This window comes from Lithobates pipiens, unplaced genomic scaffold (assembly GCF_037356315.1).
Source record: "Lithobates pipiens isolate NorthernLeopardFrog02 unplaced genomic scaffold, aLitPip1_a1.2 Scaffold_25, whole genome shotgun sequence".
NCBI lineage: Eukaryota > Metazoa > Chordata > Amphibia > Anura > Ranidae > Lithobates > Lithobates pipiens.
Window position 1 is genome coordinate 199221523 of NW_027507787.1, and position 25899 is coordinate 199247421.

A 25899-nucleotide genomic window follows, 5' to 3' on the forward strand; every position below is an offset into this window, starting at 1 on the left:
ACTAGACATGTGCAGAGTGAAATACTTTGTTTCGGAATTTAGTTTTCGTCCGAAAAATTGCATTCCACATGAATTACGGTCAAATCTGTCTTTGAAGGCTTATGGTGTCTGTCGAATGTATAAAGAAGATTAGACGGATCTGCTAAACTCTATATAGCCTATAGGCGGAGCATTTGACTCCGGAAATGTACAATTGCAGCGTCGTGCAGTTTCGATGCTCCGTCGAATATTATTATAAACGTGTGTGTTTTTCGTTGCTTTGTCGAATCTCCGTCGTTCATGTTGAATGAATGGTCTAAGTCTCACAGTGTCAGGTGTCAGATAGTGAGTGACTGATAATAACGAATATGGCGGCACATTCGACCACAGGTTCAATAGACACAGATTGTTATTGTCAGAGTCACGTCAAATCTCCTATTCTATATCGAACTGTTGTAAATAACGAAAACGAAAATAAAGCATATATTTATGTTGGATATTTAGTTTTTCGGATTCTGCACTTTCGTTATCGTTTGTCAAAACGAAAACGAAAATACCTGAAATTCGGACGAAAATGCATTCGGACTAAAACAAATGCACATGTCTAATATATACAGGTGTCGAAACCCCCTAGTGTTGGGACTTTATAGGTACTACCATATGAACAATATTAGAAAAAATATAAAAATATTTTATTATATAAAGAGAAAAAAAAAATACATAATTACAATAACAGAGAAAAAAAAACACACATAAGTAGTCAAGGATGCATAGTAAATATACAGACAATAGCGGATTGGTATATTGGAATAACCCAAGTCCAATGGCATTTCAGAGATGAGTTGTATTCTCCTTCATCAGGGTTTTTTTTCAGGCAATCCAATGTCTAGACTACACTATGCATCCTTGACTACTTATGTGTGTTTTTTTTCTCCCCTTTGCATGAGTCAATGAGACTTGGGTGATCACAGATGGGAGTATGGGGTCAATCCCGGCACCCTACCAATCAATCCCGGCACCCTACCACATGATCAGCTGTCAGTCAATCACAGCTGATCACGTGATGTAAACAGAAGATCAGTAATCGTTATTTGTTTTCTCCTCACGCTGACAGTTTGAGGAGAACAAAAAGCCGATTAATGACTTCTGTACAAGGGAAATCAGTCCCAAAGAGGAAGAGGCGAGGCCGCCTCATCTGTGCCAACCAGTACAGCCTGCCAGCGCTACCTGCCTGTGCCCACAGTGCCATGAATCAGTGCATAACAGTGCCAACAATCAGTCCCACCTATCAGTGCCCGCGAGTGCCATCTATCAATGCCCACCAGTGGTCCCAATCAGTGCCTCATCAGTGCCACCTAGCAGTGCTGCCTATCAGTATCACCTACCAGTGCCAATCAGTGCCCATCGCTGCCACCTATCAGTGCCCATCAGTGGCAGCTATAAGTGCCAGCAATTAGTGACACCCATTAGTGCCCTTCAGTGCCACCTATCAATGCCCTTCAGTGCCACCCATCAGTAGCACCTCTCACTGTCCACCAGTGCCACCTATCAGTGCCCACCAGTGCCACCTCATCAGTGCCCACCAGTGCCACATATTAATGCACATCAGTGTCGCCTTACCAGTGCCCATCAATGCAACCTATCAGTGACCAACAATGCAGCCTCATCAGCGTACATCAATGAAGGAGAAAAATGACTTGTTTGCAAAATTTATTAACAAAATATAAATATATATTGTATTTTTTTTTTTTATTTGTTCTTTTTTAATTTTTCAAACAAAAAATAAAAAACCCAGAGGTGATCAAATACCACCAAAAGAAAGCTCTAGTTGTGGCGAAAAAATTATAAAAATTGCATTTCGGTACAGTGTTGTATGACTGCGCAATTGTTCAAGGAGTGACAGCGCTGAAAGCTGAAAATTGGTCTGGGCAGGAGGGGGGTTTAGGTGCCCAGTAAGCAACTGGTTAACCACTCCCCTTTTGCTGCAGAGGCAGTGGCCAGGGGTATTCACATGTTACAACTACAATGCTTTGCATCGCAGTGGCAGCAAGAACTATACCCCCTGTCGCCCCAAGTGAATGAGGCTGTCAGGGGCCAGGGACTGGATTTGGGCATGGGACTTCTGCTGTGTCTGGCAATGATTCTTCTCGCTCAGCTACCTGAGATGCTGGACAGCACCCTGTCTGATCCATTATACAACCCTACCTCTTGCCTTGACTTCTGCTGAACCTTGAACTCTTTGCTCCTCCCATGAAATTCCTGATTTAAGCCAAGCTTCTTCTGCACTTCTTGTTTGCCAGATTATTGTGCCCCCTTCAGCCAGTATCTAGCTCTCATCTTCCCTGCTGCCGTCCATATTTTTCTACCAGTCATTATCGTCCCAACCTGCAACTACTCATTACTGACCTTTTGGCTTGTTTACTGACTAGGCTTCTGTTTGATCCTCACCTGCATATCCACTACTGGACCCCAACTTGCTCACCTCCTGGTGGGGCAATCCTGAGGACCCCAATGGTACAAACAGCAAAATACATCTTCACCATCAGGAGCTCTGGTGAACAATGGTCAGTAGTTAGACTCTGCACCTCAGGTGAGCCCACGTCATCCACCAGGGTGACTGTCTTTGTACCTATCCTGCTGGTTGGTGATAGTCACGCAACTGCTGTAGCAACTGGTCTTCAAGCCCAACCCCTGATCGTAACAGAGGCTGCAACCGCCCCACAACTGCATACAATGAATGCATTTACGGCACGGTTATCCAGTATTTAGGATATTTTGAGCTGTCCCCACCATAACCAAGTAATATTGGGGAAATCTTCCAATAGGTACACTAGTTCTAGTGACCTGGGGACAGGGATTTGCAGTGATTTCCTCTCACTTCCTGTTTGGCTATTGGACAGGAAGTGAAGTGAAATCTCCGCTAGGTGACACAGATGGCAAAAAAATCTGACAGGATTTATAACCTTCCCTTGCTCTACTCAATTTTTTTTTTTAAGTTTTGCCTATAGGTCTACTTTAAAACACACTACTATAGGTAATGTCTGTGTCCTTACATGGAGGTTTGTAGTAGAGGTCGACCGATATGGGTTTTTCTCTGGCCGATGACGATATTTAGAAATCGCGGCGGCCGATATATAATGCCGATTTTTTTTGGCCCGATACGTTAGGCCGATTTATTTATTTATTTATTTTTTCCCTTCATTTCATAAAATCTAACAGTTAGACCCCTTTCACACTGGGGCATTTTTCATGTGCTTTTGGGATAAAAATAATGCCTGTAAAGTGCGTGCAAAACGGCTCCCCTGCAGTCTCAGTGTGAAAGCCTTCACACCGGGGCGTTGCGCTGGCAGAATGTTAAAAAAAGTCCTGCAAGCAGCATCTTTGGCGTGGTGTATACCGCTCCTCCACCACTCCAGCCCATTTAAATGAATGGGCATCGCTGCCAAATCACTTTGCATTTTAGCGGTGCTACACAGGTGCATTTAACCCCTTCATCGGACGCTAGCTGGGTTATAAGCGCCCCGCTGGCGGCCGAATAGCGCCGTTAAAATGACAGTAAAAAAAACTATATCTTAAATATTAAATACACAAAAACAGGTAATAAAAACTTTAGGATGAAAAAAAAATGGGCTAACTTTACTGTTTCCTTTTTTTTCCCCAAAAAAAGGGTTTGGAATACCGCTGTGCAAATACCGTGTGACATAATATATTGCAACAACCGCTATTTTATTCCCTTCCCTGGGGTCTCTGCTAAAAAAAATATTTATATAATGTTTGGGGGTTCTAAGTGATTTTCTAGCAGAAAATACAGTATTTTTACTTGTAAGCAACAAGTGTCAGAAAAGATTTAGTCTTTAAATGGTTAAACTGAAAACTCCTACAGTTCAGTCCATTGATAAGTATAAACATTGTATCTCTTCTTCTTCTTTTCTCAGACTTGGCAGGCTGCCCAGATAGGAGACACAAATCGCTTCACGGGAAGATTTCAGGCAACTTACACTGACTTCTGTTACAGAAGTCATTTACAAGTCGCTCTGAAGTTTTAAATCTCCCTAATCTCCCTTTTTTATCAGTACAATCGGCCGATGACGATTAATTAAAAAATGCCAAAAATCGGCCGATATATCGGTCGACCTCTAGTTTGTAGTAAACACCAGCTACAGTGAGGGAAAAAAGTATTTGATTCCCTGCTGATTTTGTACATTTGTCCACTGACAAACAAATCATCAGTGTATAATTTTATAGGTAGATTTTTTTTAACAGTGAGAGACAGAATAACAACAAAAATATCCATAAAAATGCATTTAAAAAAAGTTATAAATTGATTTGCATTTTAACGAGTGAAATTAGTATTTGACCCCTTCACAAAACATGGCTTAGTACTTGGTGGCAGAACCCTTGTTGGCAATCGCAGAGGTCAGACGTTTCTTGTAGTTGCCCACCAGGTTTGCCCACATCTCAGGAGGGATTTTGTCCCACTCCTCAGTTATTACAAAGCAGGTACTTTGTTTATCACATAGGTTGTTAAAATAAAGGAGAGAAGGCCAAAATTAAAGCTTTGATGAATATTTGTGGGCTTATAGTATTTAATATCATAATACAGTATTTATATAGTAAGAACGGTTTGCAGAGCACTTTACGAAATAAAGGCAGACGGTACAGTTAAAATACACTTCGATGCATGTGGTTCACACTTGTTAGAGCTTACAATCTAAAAGTCTGCCATTTCAAGCAAATCTTTCTGGTTGTAAGATTATTGTGTTGTATCACAGGCTGAAATACTGCAGAAGCCACCTTTACAGAGTACTAAGCAGTGGAAATAAAATGACTGTTTGGCAAGCTTGTACCAGCATAGAAGCTGTAAACAGTTGTAGCTTAATGCAGCTCTGTGCCTGAACACAGAAAATACAAAGCTGTATCCTGGCCTAGGCCGACAAGGCCCAGGCCTAGGGCAGCACTTTGCAGGGGGGCTGCAGGAAAAGAGTCCCCGCCGGCATGCGCTGCACTGATAGTGTAGCACCAGTCTTATGGGCCCGACTGGGCTGAGGGGCAATTTAGTCTAGCGCTCCACATAAAGTGGCCTCACTGTTTCCGGTATGCGGGCGGCTGGCATTCCGCAACCGTGGGGGGGGGGGGGGGGAGGCGCCACTTCTAATTTTGACTGTCCTCTCATCCTGGACTACAAACCTTCCTCACTGTGCTATATGTTCTCTGCTGCACCATTGGCATGATTATATCTTCTTAGTCCTCTCCATAAAATTATCCAAAATTTTGGGCATAAAGTAGAACTATAGGCAACACTTTTTATTTTTCATTTTGGATAGAGTAAGGGAGGGTTATAGCCCCTACCAGTTTCTTTTTTAAGCATTCTTGTCCCATTGCAGAGATCTCCCTTCACTTCCTGCCCCATAGCCAAACAGGAAGTGAGAGGAAATCTATGCAAACTAAGGGAATCCATTGCCTCCATCGCCAGGCCCTCAGAACTAGTGCCTCAAAAATTTCAGGGTGGGTCTTAAGCAGCAATGGGTGTGGCCTTGAGTGTTGCAAACCACTGCTCAGACTGTCAGCTCTATATAAATCATGAATAATAATAATAATAATAATAATGCAGTCCATTCCATTTGAATGGACCCAAACACCACAATCCATAGTTAACATGCACTTGCAGAATTTTTTTCCATTGTAGTGCACCGTAACATATAGATAGTTCATATATGTGCACTTTAATGCGCTAAAATGCATACATTTGACAGTGGGCTGCCTAGGTGTGTTGGGGTGCCAATCACAACAAATGGTAATGCACTGCAGTATGAAATATGCATTACATAATACACAGGTCTGAACTGGGTTTAAATAAACTCCAAAGATAAAACGATAATTCTCCCGTTCTACAAGACTCCGGTCCGGCAGCACCTGGAGTATGCTGTCCAGTTCTGGGCACCAGTCCTCAGGAAGGATGTACTGGAAATGGAGCGAGTGCAAAGAAGGGCAACAAAGCTAATAAATGGTCTGGAGGATATTAGTTATGAGGAAAGGTTGTGAGCACTGAACTTATTCTCTCTGGAGAAGAGACACTTGAGAGGGGATATGATTTCAATTTATAAATACCGTACTGGTGACCCCACAATAGGGAAAAAAAAATTTGCAGAAGGGAGTTTAACAAGACTCGTGGTCACTTATTAAGGTTAGAAGAAAAGAGGTTTAACTTTAAATTACGTATAGGGTTCTTTACTGTAAGAGCGGCAAAGATGTGGAATTCCCTCCCACAGGTGGTGGTCTCTGCGGGGGGGGGGGGGGGGCATCGATAGTTTCAACTATTAGATAAGCATCTGAACAACCACAACATACAGGGATATACAATGTAATACTGACATATAATCACACACATAGGTTAGACTTGATGGACTTGTGTTTTTTTTCAACCTCACCTACTATGTAACTATGTAACTATCTGATGCACATATTTACATGCAAATTGTGCTGCATTGAGCATTTAATAGTATTATTATTATTATACAGGATTTATATTGCGCCGACAGTTTACGCAGTGCTTTACAACATACAGGGGGGAATCAGAGGGCCCTGCTCATTAGCGCTTACAATCTAGGAGGAAGTTATACAAAAGGGTAATAGCTGTGAGGGCCTAATATGAATAATATGAATATAGGCCAGTCAATACACAGGGGAAAAGAAAAAAATAAGAAAAAAATTGCATATTTAAGACTACAGTATTTTGTGATTTTTTGACTTTGTGTTACAGATCTGTACATACCTATGTGAATGCTTCCATTTAAACCAATGCATCTGCGTTTTTGGATCCATAAATTAAAAAAAACAAATGTAAGTGTTATTTTTACAGCTTTGTGAATGAGGCTCTAAATGTTCAAAAACAGATGCAATGCAGTTATGTGTTTTTACTGCATTTTTACCATGGAAAAAAAAATATTCTGCGTGTTTCTTCCTTACTTTAATGAAAAAAAAAAGTGTGTATAGAAATGCGCAAAAAGGTGTTGCCGTAAAATGCACAAGAAGAACATAAAACACATGCACCAAAAATATCCATTGCTGCAAATGTGCAAGTGTGAAAGAAACACCCCGTGTCTGACCACTTTCATGAAAAACTAAAGTTAGAATCTCTTTAGGATGGATTCATTAAAATCACTTTACAAAAGTCAGAGCTGGCAAAAAAACAAACAAAAAAAACCCTCCTTGTCTCTTTATATCCTCCACATTGCCTTGTCATCTTACAATACACAGATTTCCCCCTATTCAAGTATATTCAAAATGACTGGGGACAATTTCCCTGCACTGATTGATGTGCCCCATAACATGCCACAACCCACAGCTTTACCCAGGGCACACAGATAAATGTTTCTTTCTGATTTGGCAAAAAAAAAAAAGTGAGACTGGTGAAATTTTGCCAATTTTTCCTAAAGTCAAAAGGAATTGTGCTTAAAGCCCCATACACACTATCAGATTTTCTGCTGATTTCTTCCATCAGATTTACCAAAACCATATAATACGAGGTCAAACCTTAGGAGTTTCAATGTGTATGCAATCAGGCAGGCCCTTCCACTACATGGTTTTGGTAAATCTGAAGAAAAAAATCTGCAGAAAATCTGAGTGTGTATGGGGCTTAAGTTACTCCTAATATGGGAAATCCTTTTAACTAGTCTAGATCTGTAGTTTTGCAACAATATAACCCTTCACTAACGATGATCAAATGCACACAAAAACCTAAGAGAATTAAAAAAAATACTACCTTAAATACACCACAAAAACAGCAAAAAAAGAAGAATAAAAAACACACTATTCTAAATACACCACAAAAAATAAAAATAAATAAAAATAAACAAAAAAAAACAATCATACAACAGCTCTCTTTAAAAAAATATAATTTGTACTAATAATTTGTATATTTTTATTTCTACCTAAGCAGCTCAGTAAGTGAAATTTAGAGTTTCTGCCTTAGCAAAATGTTTCTGATCGCAAAATTGGTAATTGCGCATCAAGATCAGTTTTGCCAAAATCACTCAGGCTCCTCCCACTTTTTTTTACTATATACTGCTCTCCTTACTTTCTAGCAATTCTTTAATAATAAAAAAAAAAAAAAAGTAAAAAAAAAAAAAAATGTGCAAATAGAAAAAAAATAAACATTTCTTCTTGCAGGGAGTCAACAGGGAAAAGAAGGTTGACTTATACTTTTTAATAATCACAAATCACTTCCTTTCTTAGCTGTACCAAATTATATTGCAAAACAATATGCAATGCAGCCAATGACTTACTTTAAAAAAGAAACAAAATATTAAAAAACATTTAAAAATAATCATCGTCTGGCAAAGAAAGAGTTGAAAACTGTGGCAAAAAAAAAAAAAAAAAAGAGAGAGACCCAGAAGCCTTCCTAAGATAAAGTTTGTGTTCCTAAAGTGACAAGTATATACATATGAATTGGTTTATGGACGCCAAATTCCTTCCACCGCCAACGTATTTAAATCAGGGTGATGGGAAGATGGTGCAGGACCACAGACAGCCCACGGAGGGACCACACTGCTCAGGACTGGACGGACCTGAGCCGAATATTCGGCTCCTACTTACAATCCTGGACTAGAAAACATTACTTTATTAATTGGACCTAGAAATAATTTATTTCATTTTTTTAGATCAATTAATACACAAGAAGACTAAAAGAAAAGGGTATGTATTGTCGTTATTGTTATCATTTATAAAGGCGGGGAACTAATAATTCATCAATTAGTACATCTAACACAAAGAAATTACCGGGAAATCTCTTTCAATCTCGATCTCTTATTGCTTTTTTTTTTTTTCGGGCATAAAATTCATTGCATAAAAGTCGTTTTATTCCTGGATTAAAACGAATTCTTTGCGTTTTATAACAAAACGTTATTTCAATAAACGAATATTTGATCACAATAATTACATGAAATAATTGAACACAATGTATCCTGTATACAGACACCAGGAGGTATACTACCGATATTTAAATTTTAATAAAAAAATAAAAAAATGATTGTACAAAGAATTTGGTTAAACAAAGCTATTAAAAAGAAAGCACTGACAAATTAAGAAGAAAACGAATTGAATTAATGCCGATCTAGCGCCTACATACCGCCTACTTACCTCCTATTATTTCAAGGCTTTTTAGCTGATATTTCGTTACAAAACGAAAATAAATACCGTCTTTATTTACTAACTTAAACGACTTTTAGTTAACGAAGACAATTATACCGCTTGTATAAAATATTTAGTGTATAAAACTTTTTTTGTGTACCGGAATAATCGTTATAAGTGTATAAAATGTTAGAATAACAGAGCATTTGTGTAGAAGTCATCGGTTTCCCCCCCGGAGCCCCGGAGAAGAGGGCACTCACAGCTCTCCATTGTTTTCTCCAATTTGCATAATATTTCTTTCTTAACATTGGCCATCACTTCCCATCCCCCTCCACAGCCCACTCACAAGGGGCAGCGCAGTCCTCCTGGCGGTCCGCTCTCTAGTAAAGACTCCTTTCATTCAGAGAGCTGCAGCCTGGAGGAGTGAGGACAGCGTGCCCAGCGCCCACCTACCACTACCACCCAGAATGGTAAGAGCCCCATAGACCCTCTGCCAACTGCTGTCTATAGTGGAGTGCCCCCCCCCCCCCCCCATCTATTAGTGTAAAACAGGGAAAGCTTTAATATGAACCTTGTTCTGATATATATATAATATATATATCAGGGAAAATAAAATACACATCCCGGTGTACATTACAGACATTTCCAAACTGACACAATGACTTTGATGACTTTCATTAGCGCAAGGGAAAAAATGTGCCATCTCACAATGTCTGCAATATCACATTTGTCCACACGGCGGCGCACGAATGAAAAAGAATCCAGAAGGATATTTGGGGGGGGATCCGGACGATGTATGAGGGGTGCAGCATGTACACTGTTCTACACCAGGCCAAGACTGCTGACAAGTATTCTGGGGTGCATGTGACCGTGTTGGGAAGATCTGATCACATATATATATATATATATATATATATATATATATATATATATATATATATATATATATATATATATATATATATATATATGTGTGTGTGCGATAATTCGGAGGATCTCAATATAGGTAACAGTTGGGGAGATGTGATCTCATATATAATATAAGTCAGTGTTGAGAAAATCGGAAAATCGGATCAACATATGCAATTTAAGTGATTATAGGGAATATCTCATAAGTAATTGCTGGGAGGACTGATCGCATATATAAATTAAGTGATTATTGGAAAGAGGTGATCATATATGTAATATAAGTCACTGTTGGCAAAATCGGATCATTACATGTAATATAAGTGATTATAGGGAAGATTTGATCAGTACATGTGTTATATAAGCGACTGTTAAAAGATCTGGCCATATATGTAATATAATGGCCTGTGTTGGGAAGGTTTGATAATATATGTATAGAAAAGTGAATGTTGGGACCTTATCTTGCATGCTATAAGTGACTATATGGGGGGATTTACTAAAACCGGTGCTGGTACAGCTGTGCATGGGGACCAGTTTCCAACTTTATCTTGTTCAATGAAGCGTTGGTAATAAACCATGGAAGCTGATTGGTTGCAAGGAAGAGCTGCACCAGATTTTGCACTCTTCAGTTTTTGATCATATATGTCCTATAAGTGACTGTGATGGGAAGAGGGAAGAGGGAAGATCTGATCATATATGTCCTAAGGGACTGTGATGGGAAGAAAATATTCTATATGTTCTATAAGTGACTGTGATGGGAAGATCTGATCATATATGTTTTATAAATGACTGTGATGGGAAGATCTGATCATATATGTTCTAAAAGTGACTGTGATGGGAAGATCTTATCATATATGTCCTATAAGTCACTGTGATGGGAAAGTCTGATCACAGGTTATATAAATTATTGTGATGGGAAGATCTTATCATATATGTCCTATAAGTGACTTGATGGGAAGATCTGATCATATGTTATATAAATGACTGCGATGGGAAGATCTGATCATATATGTTCTACAAGTGACTGTGTTGGGAAGATCTGATCATATGTTCTATAAGTGACTGTGATGGGAAGATCTTATCATATATATTATTGTTATATAAGTGACTGTGTTGGGGAGATCTGATCGTATATGTTATATAAGTGACTGTGCATAAAGATCTTATCATATATGTTATATGTGACTGTGATGGGAAGATCTGATTATATATGTTATAGGAAGTGACTTTATTTTTTAAAAACACTAACGATTCATATCATTTTATAATAGATATCTGCTGCGCATCGACCAGAAGATTGCAGGGGAAAAAGTAACCACACTTTTACGTTTTTTTCTTGTGGCATAGTATAGCCAGGCTTATAAAAACCTACCTGTGGTGTGATTTTGGTGGGACAATGTGTGGTGTTGTTTCCATTTTGTGAGGAGCCAGAAGCGGGCTGACCATTGTATTTGGGTGGAGTAGATCGGAACTGTCCAGCAATACACAGACCGATCTACAGATCACTGGAGGGAATTTGTGCGCTTTACCCGGGGAAACCCGCATAGAAGGGCCCAATTGTTTTACTATTTTCAGGCTTGTGTGTCTATGAATGTATTATTTATATGACAGTGATTTTATTAATACATATTGTACACTGATGACATGCACACGTCACACAGACTCACAAAGCTTTAACATACGGACGAGGCTGGGAATTTAGCCACATGCCTGCGTTTTTAATCCCATTGGTTACTGTCACTTTAAATATATTAAGAAGTATCCTTATCTACTAGCTCTGTGAATTGAGCCCATTGGATGAAAACCTTATTAATAGGTGAATATTGTCCTTCTAAAACATGAGACCCCCTTAGATGAGGCTGCAGAGCGACTCTTCTAAATGCGTGGAACTACACATCCATGCATGCCCAGCAGGACTTTACTTTTATGGGCACAATTAACCTTGTAGTCCCATCATGTTGGGCTGCAAAGCTGCTTTTATTCTGGCACCTCTGCAGCTGACACGTTAGATTGCTAGCTCTTGTAACTAAAATAAGTGTTGCTATTAGGCCATTCCATGTATTATTTTTATGAAGTTACTGATGTGCATTTGTTTGTAAAGATGATTAATAGACCTAAACTGGACCATTGTGTTATTATTGATGTGATTTGTGCTATTTGTTCTTTTTATATTATGATGGCTGTGCCATTTTTTTTTCTTATGATGTGGATTGTGCCATGTAAGTGTCCAGGACCTGCATAATGCATTGAAAACATTATTTTTATTCTGGTGGACCTGCATTGTGCCATGTGATTGTTCTGGTGGACCTGAATTGTGCCATGTGATTGTTCTGGTGGACCTGCATTGTGCCATGTGATTATTCTGGTGGACCTGCATTGTGCCATGTGATTGTTCTGGTGGACCTGCATTGTGCCATGTGATTGTTCTGGTGGACCTGCATTGTGCCATGTGATTGTTCTGGTGGACCTGCATTGTGCCATGTGATTGTTCTGGTGGACCTGCATTGTGCCATGTGATTGTTCTGGTGGACCTGCATTGTGCCATGTGATTGTTCTGGTGGACCTGCATTGTGCCATGTGATTGTTCTGGCGGACCTGAATTGTATGCTTTAGTTTTGTTCTGATGGACCTGCATTGTGCACTTTTTTTTTAATGATGGTTGTGTATTGTACCATGTATTTGTTTACATATGGGGCACTGTCCCGCGTGAATGTCGATAGACCTTCACTGTCCCATTGATTATTGATAGACCTTCACTGTCCCATTGATTATTGATAGATCTTCACTGTCCCATGTGATTATTGATAGACCTGCACTGTCCCATGTGATTATTGATAGACCTGCATTGTATTTTTTTTTCTTCCGATGGACCTGCATTGTCCTATCGATTATTGATAGACCTTTACCGTCCCATATGATTATTGATAGACCCGCACGGTCCCATTGGTTATTGATAGACCCGCATTGTAAAGTTTGTGTTCCGATGGACCTGCATTGTCCTATCGATTATTGATAGACCTGCATTGTCCCCTTGATTATTGATAGACCCGCACTGTCCCATGTGATTATTGATAGACCCGCACTGTCCCATGTGATTATTGATAGACCCGCACTGTCCCATGTGATTATTCATAGACCTGCACTGTCCCATTAGTTATTGATAGAACTGCACTGTAAAGTTGATTTGTGTTCCGATGGACCTGCATTGTTCTATCGATTGATAGACATGCACTGTCCCATTGATTATTCATAAACCTGCACTGTCCCATGTGATTATTAATAGATCTGCACTGTCCCATTGATTATTAATAGACCTTTACTGTCCCATGTGATTATTGATAGACCTGCACTGTCCCATTGATTATTGATAGACCTTTACTGTCCCATATGATTATTGATAGGCCTGCATTGTCCCATATGATTATTGATAGACCTTTATTGTCCCATAGGATTATTGATAGACCTGCACTGCCCCCTTAGTTATTGATAGACCTGCACTGTAAAGTTTATTTGTGCTCCGATAGACCTGCATTGTCCCATTGATTATTGATAGACCCGCACTGTCCCATGTGATTAGTCATAGACCTGCATTGTCCCATTAGTTATAGATAGACCTGCACTGTAAAGTTGATTTGTGTTCCGATGGACCTGCATTGTTCTATCGATTATTGATAGACCTGCATTGTCCCATTAGTTATTGATAGACCTGCACTGTAAAGTTTATTTGTGCTCCGATAGACCTGCATTGTGCCCCTGATTATTAATAGACCCACATTGTCCCATTGATTATTGATAGACCCGCACTGTCCCATGTGATTAGTCATAGACCTGCATTGTCCCATTAGTTATTGATAGACCTGCACTGTAAAGTTTATTTGTGCTCGGATAGACCCGCATTGTGCCATTGATTATTGATAAGTCAGCATTGTGTAGTTTATTTTGTTCCGATGGACCTGCATTGTCCCATCGGTATCCCGTGTCGGTGACTGTGCCCTGGGACGGGTCCAGTTTCCAGCACTCCCCGGGATTCCGGCAGTGGTGATGATGGGTGTCTGGCTGTCTTCTTCCTCTCCTGCGGTCACAGATGAGTGGGTTGTAGAGTAGAGCCCGGCTCGGTGTAATATTCCGGAAACCTTCTATATATGGAGGAGGGGCAGGGCCGGGGGGCCCGGATTCTGCCCTTATTAGGCTAGACCCGCCCGGACCGGAATCCAAAGCTCCGCTAAGTGTGCACGGAGGATCCGCCGATCACCTCCAGCCCCGGGCCCCTCTCCCTCCTCTCGCCGCCCCTGAGCCCATAAACTCCCCGATCTCTCCATCGCTGACAACAAATCCCATTCATCGGCCCGGGCAGCGCTACGCCCCGCCCACCTCCCATTCATACAGCGGCAAGCCCAATGCAAATCCCCGTGACGACACGCGGGAGGCGGGGCGCCCTTCCCTGTTCCTGTCCTTATTTGGTCCGTGACGTCACGGGTATTCAAAGCTCCAGAATAAATACTTACAGCGAACACTTTCCATGTACTGCCATTGATTAGCAGCGCGGCTCAGGAGACTTGTTAATAACCCGGGACCGGATCCGGGACCAATGACATCCCCGCGCATCACAGAATAGAGTCACCCAGCAGTGTCCTCCATACAATCCCACGCTGTTCTCCCCTCCGTCCGCCAATCTGGGGCTGTCACTGTATGAGATGATGACTGCCAAAACTGTAGACAAAATCCCACTGCCGATCGGGGGATTCGTCCATCAGATGCCGGAGGCCATGTACCCGCTGGATGAGTCTACTTTACCCACCTCTGTCACCATCTTCCCCAATATGGATCTGGGGGGACAGTACGACCAAATGGGCACTGGAGGTAAGAATACCCCCACCCCCATCATAGGGGTCCCCCAATATTACTACCCACCAAGGAGTCCCCCAATACCCCATCCCAGGGGTCCCCCTAATATTAATACCCCCATCCCAGGGGCCCCCCTATAATACACCCGACCCATCCAAGGGGAACCCCCATTAATACCCCCGACCCATCCCAGGGGTCTCCCTATAATACCCCCGAACCATTCCCGGGGTCCCCCCTAAGACCAGACATGACACTTCATGGGGCTTTCACACACCTGACAGTCCTTACATTGTACAGGGGACCAACTGATAGTCACCCGTTAATAGTTGTAGAGAGTGCTGGGTTACCTGCTGGTGACAGCGTGCTGGGCACAGACTAATGGTGAGCTGACAGTGCTGATGGGATGCTGATGAGAGTGTTGGGGACATTCTCCTGGTCGGTAGACAGTGTTGGGGACATGCTTTTGATCAGTGGAGTGTTTGGGACATGATGATGGTGAATAGACAGTGTTGGGGACACGCTGACGACCAGTGAAGTTCTGGGGACATGCCGATCATCAGTCTTTATTGATAATCTGTGGAGTGATTGGGACATATGATTGTGAATTGACAGTGCTGGGGATAGGCTGATAGGAGTGCCTGGGTTACCTGCTGGTGATCAGTGGAGTGCTGGGGACATTCAAATGGTCAGTATATAGTGTTGGGGACATACTGATGCGATCAGTGAAGAGGGCTGGGGACATGCTGGTGATCAATAAAGGCTGTTGGGGACATACTGATAATTAGTGGAGTCTTAGGGACAGGCTTATTGTATGTAGGATGCTGGGGACATGTTGATTATACATAGGGTGCTGGGGGCATGTTGATGAGAAGTGTGGGGCTGGGGACATGTTGATGAGAAGTAGGGTGCAGGGGACATGCTGATGAGAAGTAGGGTGCTGGGGACATGCTGATGAGAAGTATGGTACTGGGGACATGTTGATGACAAGTGTGGGGCTGGGGGCATGTTGATTATACATAGGTTGCTGGGGGCGTGCTGATAAGAAGTGTGGTGCTGGGGACATGCTGATGAGAAGTAGGATGCTGGGGACATGCTGATAAGAAGTGTGGTGTTGGGGGCATGCTGATAAGAAGTGTGGTGTTGGGGGCATGCTGATAAGAAGTGTGGTGCTGGGGACATGCTGATGAGAAGTGTGGGGCTTGGGACATGCTGATGAGAAGTAGGGTGCTGGGGACATGCTGATTATACATAGGGTGCTGGGGACATGCTGATGAGAAGTGTGGGGCTTGGGACATGCTGATGAGAAGTGTGGGGCTTGGGACATGCTGATGAGAAGTAGGGTGCTGGGGACATGCTGATGAGAAGTAGGGTGCTGGGGACATGCTGATGAGAAGTGTGGGGCTTGGGACATGTTGGATGAGAAGTGTGGGGCTGGGGACATGCTGATGAGAAGTGTGGGGCTGGGGACATGCTCATGAGAAGTGTGGAGCTGGGGACATGCTAATGAGAAGTGTGGAGCTGGGGGCATGTTGATGAGAAGTGTGGAGCTGGGGGCATGTTGATGAGAAGTAGGGTGCTGGGGACATGTCGAGGAAAAGTAGGGTGCTGGGGACATGCTGATGATCAGTAAAGACTGTTAGGGACATACTGGTGAACAGTGGAGTTCTGTGGACATGCTGGGGACATATCTGTCAGTTTCTGTGTAGCTGTCAGAGATACATGAGTTTCAGTGATAGGATCTGATCCTCTGTCATAGTAAAGTTCACAGACTTCTGTTGAAGTACAGTTTGTGGTTGATTTACTAAAGGCAAATAGCCTGTGCACTGCAAGTACAGTTACTCTAGATCTGAGGGGGACATGCATGGAAAATAAATAAACGGCATTTTTGCTTGTACATGGATTGGATGATAGAAATGAGCAGAGCTTCCCCTCATATCTAGTACAACTGTGCCTTACAGTGCGCCGACTATTTGCCCAATGCCATTATCTGGAAAAATGATCCTGTTACATCATCTTGTGCTCACTTTAGATGTCTTCCTATAGAAAGTAGTGGGTGTGTATATCTATATGTGTAGATCCATGAGTATGTATGTCTGTAGGTGTATATATATGTCTATAGATATATAGCTCTCTAGGTGTATTTATCTATATGTGTAGATCCATGAGTATATATGTCTGTAGGTGTATATATATATCTATAGATATATAGCTCTCTAGGTGTATTTATCTATATGTGTAGATCCATAAGTATATATGTCTGTAGGTGTATATATCTATATATATATAGATCTCTAGGTGTAATGATCTATATGTGAAGATCCATGGTTGTGCAGAATATTGCCGGATGAATGGATCCCTATTAATGCCCCCACTTTGTGTCCCCCCACTTCTAGATGGAATGATCAATGTGGACATGAACGGTGACAAGCGCTCCCTGGATCTGCCATATTCCAGTAGTTACCCCTGCGCCTCCAGGAACCAGACGTTCACCTATATGGGCAAGTTCTCCATCGACCCTCAGTACTCCGGGGCCGGTTGGAATCCAGAGGGCTTCTTCAACATCGTCAGCACCGGTATCCTGGGAGTGACCCCCTCATCCTCGTCCTCCACCACCTCCTCCAGCGCCTCGCCCAATAGCCTGAACTGCAGCATGGCAGCGCATGGGCAGGGCGATGTGGAGCACATGTACTCGCCCCCGCCGTACTCCAGCTGCGCGGAACTGCCGGTCTACCAGGACAGTTCGGCCTTCCTCAGCACCGGCGGCTCCCTGCCTTACCCTCCCCCGTCTTATCCTTCCCCCAAGGCGGCCTCAGACGGTCCCATCTTCAACATGATCCCCGACTACCCGACCCTCTTCCCACCGCAGTGCCAGAGGGACATGCACCCCATGACCGACCGCAAACCCTTCCCCTGCCCCTTGGACTCCATCAGGGTCCCCCCTCCGCTCACCCCGCTCTCCACCATCCGCAACTTCACCCTGGGGGGCTCCTCCAGCATAGAGGGGTCTCGGCTGCCCAGCGCCTACAGTCCCCAGAACCTGCCCCTGCGGCCCATCCTCAGACCCAGGAAATACCCTAACCGGCCCAGCAAGACCCCGGTACACGAGAGACCCTACCCATGCCCGGCCGAGGGCTGCGACCGCCGCTTCTCCCGCTCCGATGAGCTCACCCGGCACATCCGCATCCACACCGGACACAAGCCCTTCCAGTGTCGCATCTGTATGAGGAACTTTAGCCGCAGCGACCACCTGACCACCCACATCCGCACCCACACCGGGGAGAAGCCCTTCGCCTGCGACTACTGCGGCAGGAAGTTCGCGCGGAGCGACGAGCGCAAGCGACACACCAAGATCCACTTGCGACAGAAGGAGCGCAAGGGCGGAGCCGGGGCGACCTCTAGCGGCAGTGCGGCCCAGGAGCGCTCCCTCAGCCTCAGCCCCTGCTCGGCAGGCTCTAACAGCGCTCAAATGGGACTGTGTCCCAGCAGGACATCCTAAGAAACACTGCGACACAATAATAATAAAAGGGAATATCGCTGCCATTCCGGGGCCAGTGCCACTAGACTTTACACAGGATCTGGGACATAAAACTGGAAGTATGTATTGCTGGCTCAGGGACTGCCTTCAGGACTTTGCTACAATAGATGGGGCAGATAAGTGGATTCTTGAATGTCGCTCAATGTGGGGGAGGGGTGAGGGAGTCAAGGTTTACATTGTGTTGTGGAGAGTACTTGTTTTATGTTCATCTACACAGCAGAGGGTTCCCAACCCCAGTCCTCAAATACCCCCTAACAGGCCATGTTTTGGGAATTTTCTTTAGAACAAATTGCCAAGCCATTGCAATGGATGGAAAGCACCTGTGCCAAGTTGAAGGAATTCCTGAAGACATGACCTGTTAGGGGTTGACTTGGGGAATGAGGTTGGAGACCACTGACCTACAGTATTTACTCTGAATGTTACAGCACTGATCCCAGAGCCTTGATCCCTGCTGGGCTACCTAATGCTAATAACTAGCACTACAGCTAAGGAATGCTGTCCACACTGAAGGCTGTGCTCACACAGGGGGGGCTTTAATAAAGGCAAATAGCCTGTACAAGGGAAATTTCCTATAGCTTAGTCAATTTGGTGAAATTTAATTGTGCAAACACTATCCAATTATTTGCAGGGGGAATATATATATATATTTATTTATTGCTTGCACATGATTGGATGATGGAAGGCAGTAGAGCTTCATCTCATTCATTAAGCTAAGAGGAAATAGGCAAACAGCCCATTTGGCTTTAGTAAATCAACCCTAAGACTGCTATTTAAAGGGTTTGTAAAGGTAAAAACTGTTTTCACCTTAATGCATTCTATGCATTAAGGTGAAAAAACATCAGACATTGCCGGCCCCCCTGTTTTACTTACCTGACCCCTCGAAAGCCCCACGCTCGCCCCGACACCCTCTTCGCCGCTCAGCCTGGCCGTTGATTGGTTACATTGGATGGATTGAAAGCAGCGCAGCCATTGGCTCACGCTGCTGTCAATCACATCCAATGACGCGGCATGCCAGGGGCGAGTGATACAGTGAGCCGCTATGGCCACTGGCTGTATCACCGGAGCGTGCCCGCAAGCACTTCTCACCATGTGAGGGAGCTCGCATGAACGTGAGGAGTCCTTGCAGGGGGGGAGCTGAGACAGCCGCCGAGGGACCCCAGAAGAGCAGGTTCGGGGCCACTCTGTGCAAAACGAGCTGCACAGTGGAGGTAATTATAACATGTTTGTTATTTAAAAAAAAAAAAATTACCTTTACAACCCCTTTAAATACATGAATGTGCTTAGATTTCACTATGTTACAGATAATAGGCTCCATTCACAAGGATCTTTATTTTATCCATGTGCAGTGATCACTGGATTGAATGGCAATGACATATTTAGACAATAATGACAATAATGACTTACCCTTGTGTGTTAGCCTTGTGAACGAAGCCTTCAGGACTGATTTACAGAGGAATAGAACATATTCACTTTGCAGGAGAACTTTCACTTACTGAATAAAAAAGAAGGGTTTATTGGATGGGACTTTATATGAAGCACAGCTAAAAAAAGTTTTAATTTTTTTTTTAATGTTATGTCCAATAGGCATGGAGGCATATGAACCTACCTATTCATTGCCTCAATTAAAGTCCCAATTTTCCTTTTCTCCACTTACTGAATAAGGGGAAGCTGTGCTGACTTCAGTCATCCAATCACTTGCATGCTTTTTTTTTAAATTTCCATTGAACAGGAATGGATAGATGAAATTGCCTTGCAAAGTGAACATGTTCTACTCCTTTAGTAATCCCTCTATGTAGGATATGCAGTGAAGACAGGCTTCCTTTGAGCAATGGTGTGTTAATTTTTTTTTTTTACTCTAAGGGCTTTTATTATGAGCATGGTGTAAAGAAGAATAGTTGTCTGCAGCCCAGAGCCACACCGATAAGCCTTGCGATGGGTTACAGCACAACTCTTCTCACTAGGCTTTTATCCAAGCTTGGAAGAGCTGAATGGATTCATGTTAAGTAAACTTTGTTTTGTTTGCTACTAACTGCATCTAATCACCTGTGTGAGTTTTGTTTTATTTTTTATTTTTGTTTTACATCCTGGCTGTGTTCAGGAGAAGAGTTACATGGTAACTTTGAAAGGTGTTTCCCATTGTCGAGATGCCAGAAGTAGCCATAACTCATGCACTTTATCCTTGTCATGACTGCCAGGAGCAGGCGGTGTGATATGAAGGGGTACATTAGAATCTCCCAACCTCATTTATTTTTTTCTTTATAACAAAATCTGTCTTCTAACCGGTACAGTATGACTCAAGCTGGCCATACATGCTCAGTGTTGGCTTAGTGATCTAGTTAAACAATTCTTATTCCCAAAAATACACACTTCACATCATACTCCAACTGACCAAAGGCAGTGCAAAAAGGCAAGTGAGTACAAACCAGATTTCCATTTCCTGGGGTCCGAGAGGTGGAAGATGAAATCTGATTGGTTACAATGATTTGTTGTTCTTTGCTCTCTGCCTCATTGTAGGAGCCTGTAGGAGCACTCGTGAACTGTAGAAATGGTACTGGGTACAGCGATTTCAAAGAGCAGTAAGGAATCCACTTCCAGACTTTAACTCCTGCTTTGCTGTTCTGGAATGACAGCTTTATTTGGTAACTCCTGGCTTGGATATTTCAGCAGTCAAGTCTTTCCTTAAATGAGTGTTTCAACTTTACAAGTTTATAATAATCTTCAGTTGTCATAAACCAACCCCAGCCTAGGTGTTTTATTTATTATTAGCATAGACCTGTGCTGTATGGCACATTACAGGGTGAGCCAACCACTAGTACAATGCTTTTCATTTCAAGTAAACCCACCAGGAATGGAAAAGTTAGGCACTTGGCTGTCATGCAGACCCTCTTCTTTTAATATTCTGTGCTCTGGCAGATAGGGTTTAGGACTTTCATAATCTGTTTATGTTGGAGCCAAAGTATCAGGATTACAGCCAGTCAAATAGCATTTTCAGAAGGAAATCATTACCAGCAGCCCCATGCTTTTCCTGGACTTCAGAACCATCCTTTATCCTTACATTATGAATAACTAGTAGTAGTTAGTCTTGTTCATCTGGGCTTGTTCTGGTCATTTCTTCAGTTCTAATGAGTGTCACTCCATCATTTTATATCCACACCGGTAGCCCCATCACCCTAATGACCATTAGAGCCGGTTCACAAAGGGGCGACTTGTCAGACGACTTAGCCGCCTGACAAGTCGCGTCCCGCTCTGTGCAATGGAATCATTCTAATCAGAGCGACTCAAGTCACTCCGACTTAAAAAAAGGTTCCTGTACGAATTTTGGGGTGACTTGAGGTGACTTCCATTGACTTCTATACAGAAGTCGTTTTGCAAGTCGCCGCAGTGGTCGCGTCCAGGTCGCCTGAGGCAGTCGTGCTGCCTCAGTGTGAACCGGACCTTACCATGGAAAGGCAGATGTTATTGTCTCTAGCCATTACAGAACAAGTCCTATTGAATGTGACGTAACTACTTCTAGATAAACCATAACCTGGATAAATGAGAACCAATAGGAATAATAATATTTTATAAATTGCCATATGGTACCAACCTACACAGGTATACCCCACTTTTAAGTACACAATGAGGTTTATTTACTAAAGCTAGAAAGTGTAAAATCAGGCTCCCTTCTGCATAGAAACCAATGAGCTTCTAACCTCAGCTTGTTCAATTAAGCTTTTGTAATAAAACCTAGAAGCTCATTGGTTTCTATGCAGAAGTGAGCCTGATTTTACACTTTTCAGCTTTAGCAAATAAACCCCATCATGTACTTCAAAGTGGGGTATGCCTGTATCTATTTATTCAGCAGAGAAGGGAAACTCCAAACTTTTCCAACTCCCCCAAACGACTTCTTGCAGGACGATGACCTGGTGTCGTGGTTCTTCTCGATCCATGGTCACGTCAATAATGCATCTTGAGACACGCTACTGAAATATCCAGCCTTCAGTTTCTGTTTTTTTCAGTGTTTTCGTATAACATGTCAAACATATTAAATATCTGAGCAATGATTTGATTGTGTATGGCCGCTTTAATACAAGTGCAATGAAAGGGATGCCAAAACGTTCTGGTACTTTTATGGGCTTTGCCGATTTCTGTTCTGTATGTTTACTTGGAAAAAGTCATCTAGATTGTATATGGCTGAACTGCACTGCTTTCACAGAGCTCCAACTCTTGGGAAAAAAAAAAAAAAAGAATAAAAAGGTACATTGTGTGATTTATGTTATGTAAAAAGGCAAAGAGGTTAATTTATTTAAAAGGGATGTAAATAATGCTGTATGTCAGTAAAGCATGCATTGTGGTACAACAGTGTTCTTGGTGCCTTCCTTGTGTTATGTAGACAAGTGTCCTCAATGTCTGCATGTATATATAGGATGCCTTATCAAAGACAAATATGGTCCCATGCCACAGGCGAGAGCTGTATATTACTGCCAGTTAATATTGGGAATTTTCTAAAATCTATATTTTTGTACGCACTGTTTTGTGACTCAAAAGTGTTAACTTTGTAGTACGAATTTTAAAGAAAATTAAAAAAAAAATGAAAAAAAGTGTACATGTGTACAAAAGTATTGGGGCTGACTCGTCTATAAATAACTGAAGATTGAGGTAGCGTTAACTTTATTAAAAAACAGCCACTAACTGGAATTTTAAAGGTTTAATGTACTTCAACTGTCTGTAAATAAATAACTTTTAAATATACAAATGTGTTGTCTTAAATTCATTTTCATGTCAGTTTCTGCAGGAACATCAAACAGACAAATTAAAGTGGTTGTAAAGACATTCTATGCTAAAAAAAATGTTTTGCATGCTGCTCCCAGCCCCCCTTATACTTACCTAAACCTAACCTCGATCCAGTGATGTGCACAAGAGCAGCGGCTCTCTCCCTCCTCATTGGCTCAGAGGCATAATCACAGCCAGTGCTGAGGGGTCGAGCTCTGTGTGTCTTAGGGGCACACAGAGCTGGCTCAGGAGTGAGCACACACCAGTGCCCCCAGACAAAGTGGCTTGCTATAGGGGCACTTAGCAGGGGGGAGCTAGGAGCATCAGCGGAGAATGATTGGGCTAATCTGTGTAAAACCAATACTTTAAAGCTGAACTCCGGCATAAGCAAAGATTGTCTAAATACAAGCAGCATATGGGGTTGATTTACTAAAACTGTAGAGGGCAAAACCTGGTGCGGTTCTGCATTGAAACCAATCAGCTTCCGGGTTTTATTGTCAAAGCTTATTTGAACAAGCTGAAATTAGAAGCGGATGGGCTACAATGCACAGCTGCACCAGGTTTTTCACTCTCCAGTTTTAATAAATCATCCCCTGTGGATCCTTCCTGGAATCTTGAGGTAGCTTGCATATTTCTTATAGATCTGTGCGAAAATTCAGTGTGAAACCTTGCTTCCTGTAATAAAGAGCGGTCACTGCTGTTCTCTCCTCTTGTGCAGGATGACTGGTCTGGTCTCCGCCCCCTCCCATAGTTTTCTGCAGGCAGCCTGTAGTGGGTGGGCCTGCTACCCTCCCACAGCCCTGCTCAACTTATGTACAGCACAGTGATGGGTTTTCTACTTTTACAAGGTAATATCTGGGTTTGCAAAAGCATTTTATGCACTCAGAGTGGATTTTATACTCTGTGGCTATTGAGGAATGAATTTAAATAAAAATAATTTGTGCTCAGAGTACAGCTTTACACTTCTCACTGGACTGCTGAACTGATGGTCATGATATGACTCGGTGCAGGAGGGGTCATATCGCAACAGCAACTTTGAAACTCAACAGTAAACCGAGACCTGATAGTATACAACAGATAAACCAATAGATCCTGCTAATAGTAGACCATACATTGGGCTGTACTCGCTCAGTTTTTGAATAATATCTCCCAGTGTGCATGCAAGTAACCATTACCCTACATCAGGGATGGCAAACCTTGGCACCCCAGATGTTTTAGAACTACATTTGCTCATGCGCAGTGTAGTTGAGCATCATGGGAAATTTAGTTCCAAAACATCTGGGGTGATGAGGTTTGCTATCACTGCCTTATATCATGCAATGCACATGCTATAGTAACTGATAAAGAGGACCTGTGCATAGCATTGTAGAATATAGGGGAACTTTTGTCCTGGAGCCAACATTTTTGTATTAGCATTCATACAGCATAAGTATAGGTTCAGGGGCCATTTTTCTAATAGTATTAGGCACTCAGTGATAACTATTAATTAAAATTAAAAGCTTAAAGGGGTTTTAAAGGTAAGTGTTTGAACCCTGGAACTTGTCCCACTGGGACGCGCCATCTCTCTGCCTGGGGTTCTCGGCTGTTGATTGGATAGATTGATAGCAGCACAGTCATTGCCTCCCACTACTGTCAATCAAATCCAATGACACGGCCGCTGGGGGGCCGGGCCGAGTCCTGCATTCGGCGTCTATGGACGCCAAATGCTGGACTTGGGAGAACACCCACAAGCTAACCCCCCTGAAGCGCGGAGGAGCGGAGAGAGCTGCCGAGGGACCCCAGAAGATGAGGTTCGGGGCCACTCTGTGCAAAACGAGCTGCACAGTGGAGGTAAGTATGATATGTTTGTTATTTAAAAAAAAAAAATTTACTTTAGTGTCACTTTAAACGTTTTTTGAAATGTAGAGGCATCAGAGAGTTTGCAAGAATCTTGCACATGGTGAAATAAACCATTTGTTCCAAAAAACCCCTGTAAAGTTGAAGCTGTAATGACATATAGACTGAAAACGTGTCCCTGTATTGCCCAGGATGCTTCATAAACCAAGGCAATTGGGGTTATTTACTAAAGGAAAATCCACTTTGCACTGAAAGTGCACTTGGAAGTAAAGTCGCTGTAGATCCGAGGGGGACATGCAAGGAAAATAAAAAACAGCATTTTAGCTTGCACATGATTGGATGATAAAATCAGCAGAGCTTCCCCTGATTTCAGATCTACCCCTTAGATTTAGAGCGACTGCACTTCCAAGTGCACTTGCAGTGCAAAGTGGATTTCCCTTTCGTAAATAACCTCCAATGCTTCCCAACTCCAGTCCTCAAGTACCCCCAACAGGTCATGTTTTCAGGCTTTCCATTATTTTGCACAGGTGATTTGATCAGTTTCATGGCCTTACTAATTACTGCAGCCATTTCATCTGAGGGAAATCCTGAAAATATGACCTGTTGGGGGTACTTGAGGACTGGAGTTGAAAAAAATTGCCCCAGGGTACCTAATATTAAAATCTTCACCTCTGAATCCTGGCTAGTCCTTGTAACAACCTATGAGCTCTTCACTGTGATGGGAATCTGACAGTCCTGTTGGGAGTTGCAGAAGGGGGTCAGGACAGCCCTTGATTTTCTCAGCAAAAGTCAAGATTTGCATACTGCAGAACATAAGGGTTTGGATCTAGGGGACTCTGCTGAAGTTTATGAAGATTATGTGCAGAAAATCAGATAAATCTCAATTTATTTTTTAAAAACTATAAGGAGCTCATGAT

General features: G+C 42.6%; 1 protein-coding gene across 1 annotated transcript; it reads left to right on the plus strand.

Annotated features, from left to right (window-relative positions):
- The first annotated feature begins 14523 nt into the window (after positions 1–14523).
- On the plus strand, positions 14524–23123 carry EGR2 (early growth response 2). Its single transcript, XM_077455420.1, has 2 exons — positions 14524–14874; positions 17253–23123. The coding sequence occupies exons 1-2, from the start codon at positions 14709–14711 to the stop codon at positions 18353–18355; spliced, it is 1269 nt and encodes a 422-aa protein (XP_077311546.1). The 5' UTR covers positions 14524–14708; the 3' UTR covers positions 18356–23123.
- The last annotated feature ends 2776 nt before the right edge of the window (positions 23124–25899 follow it).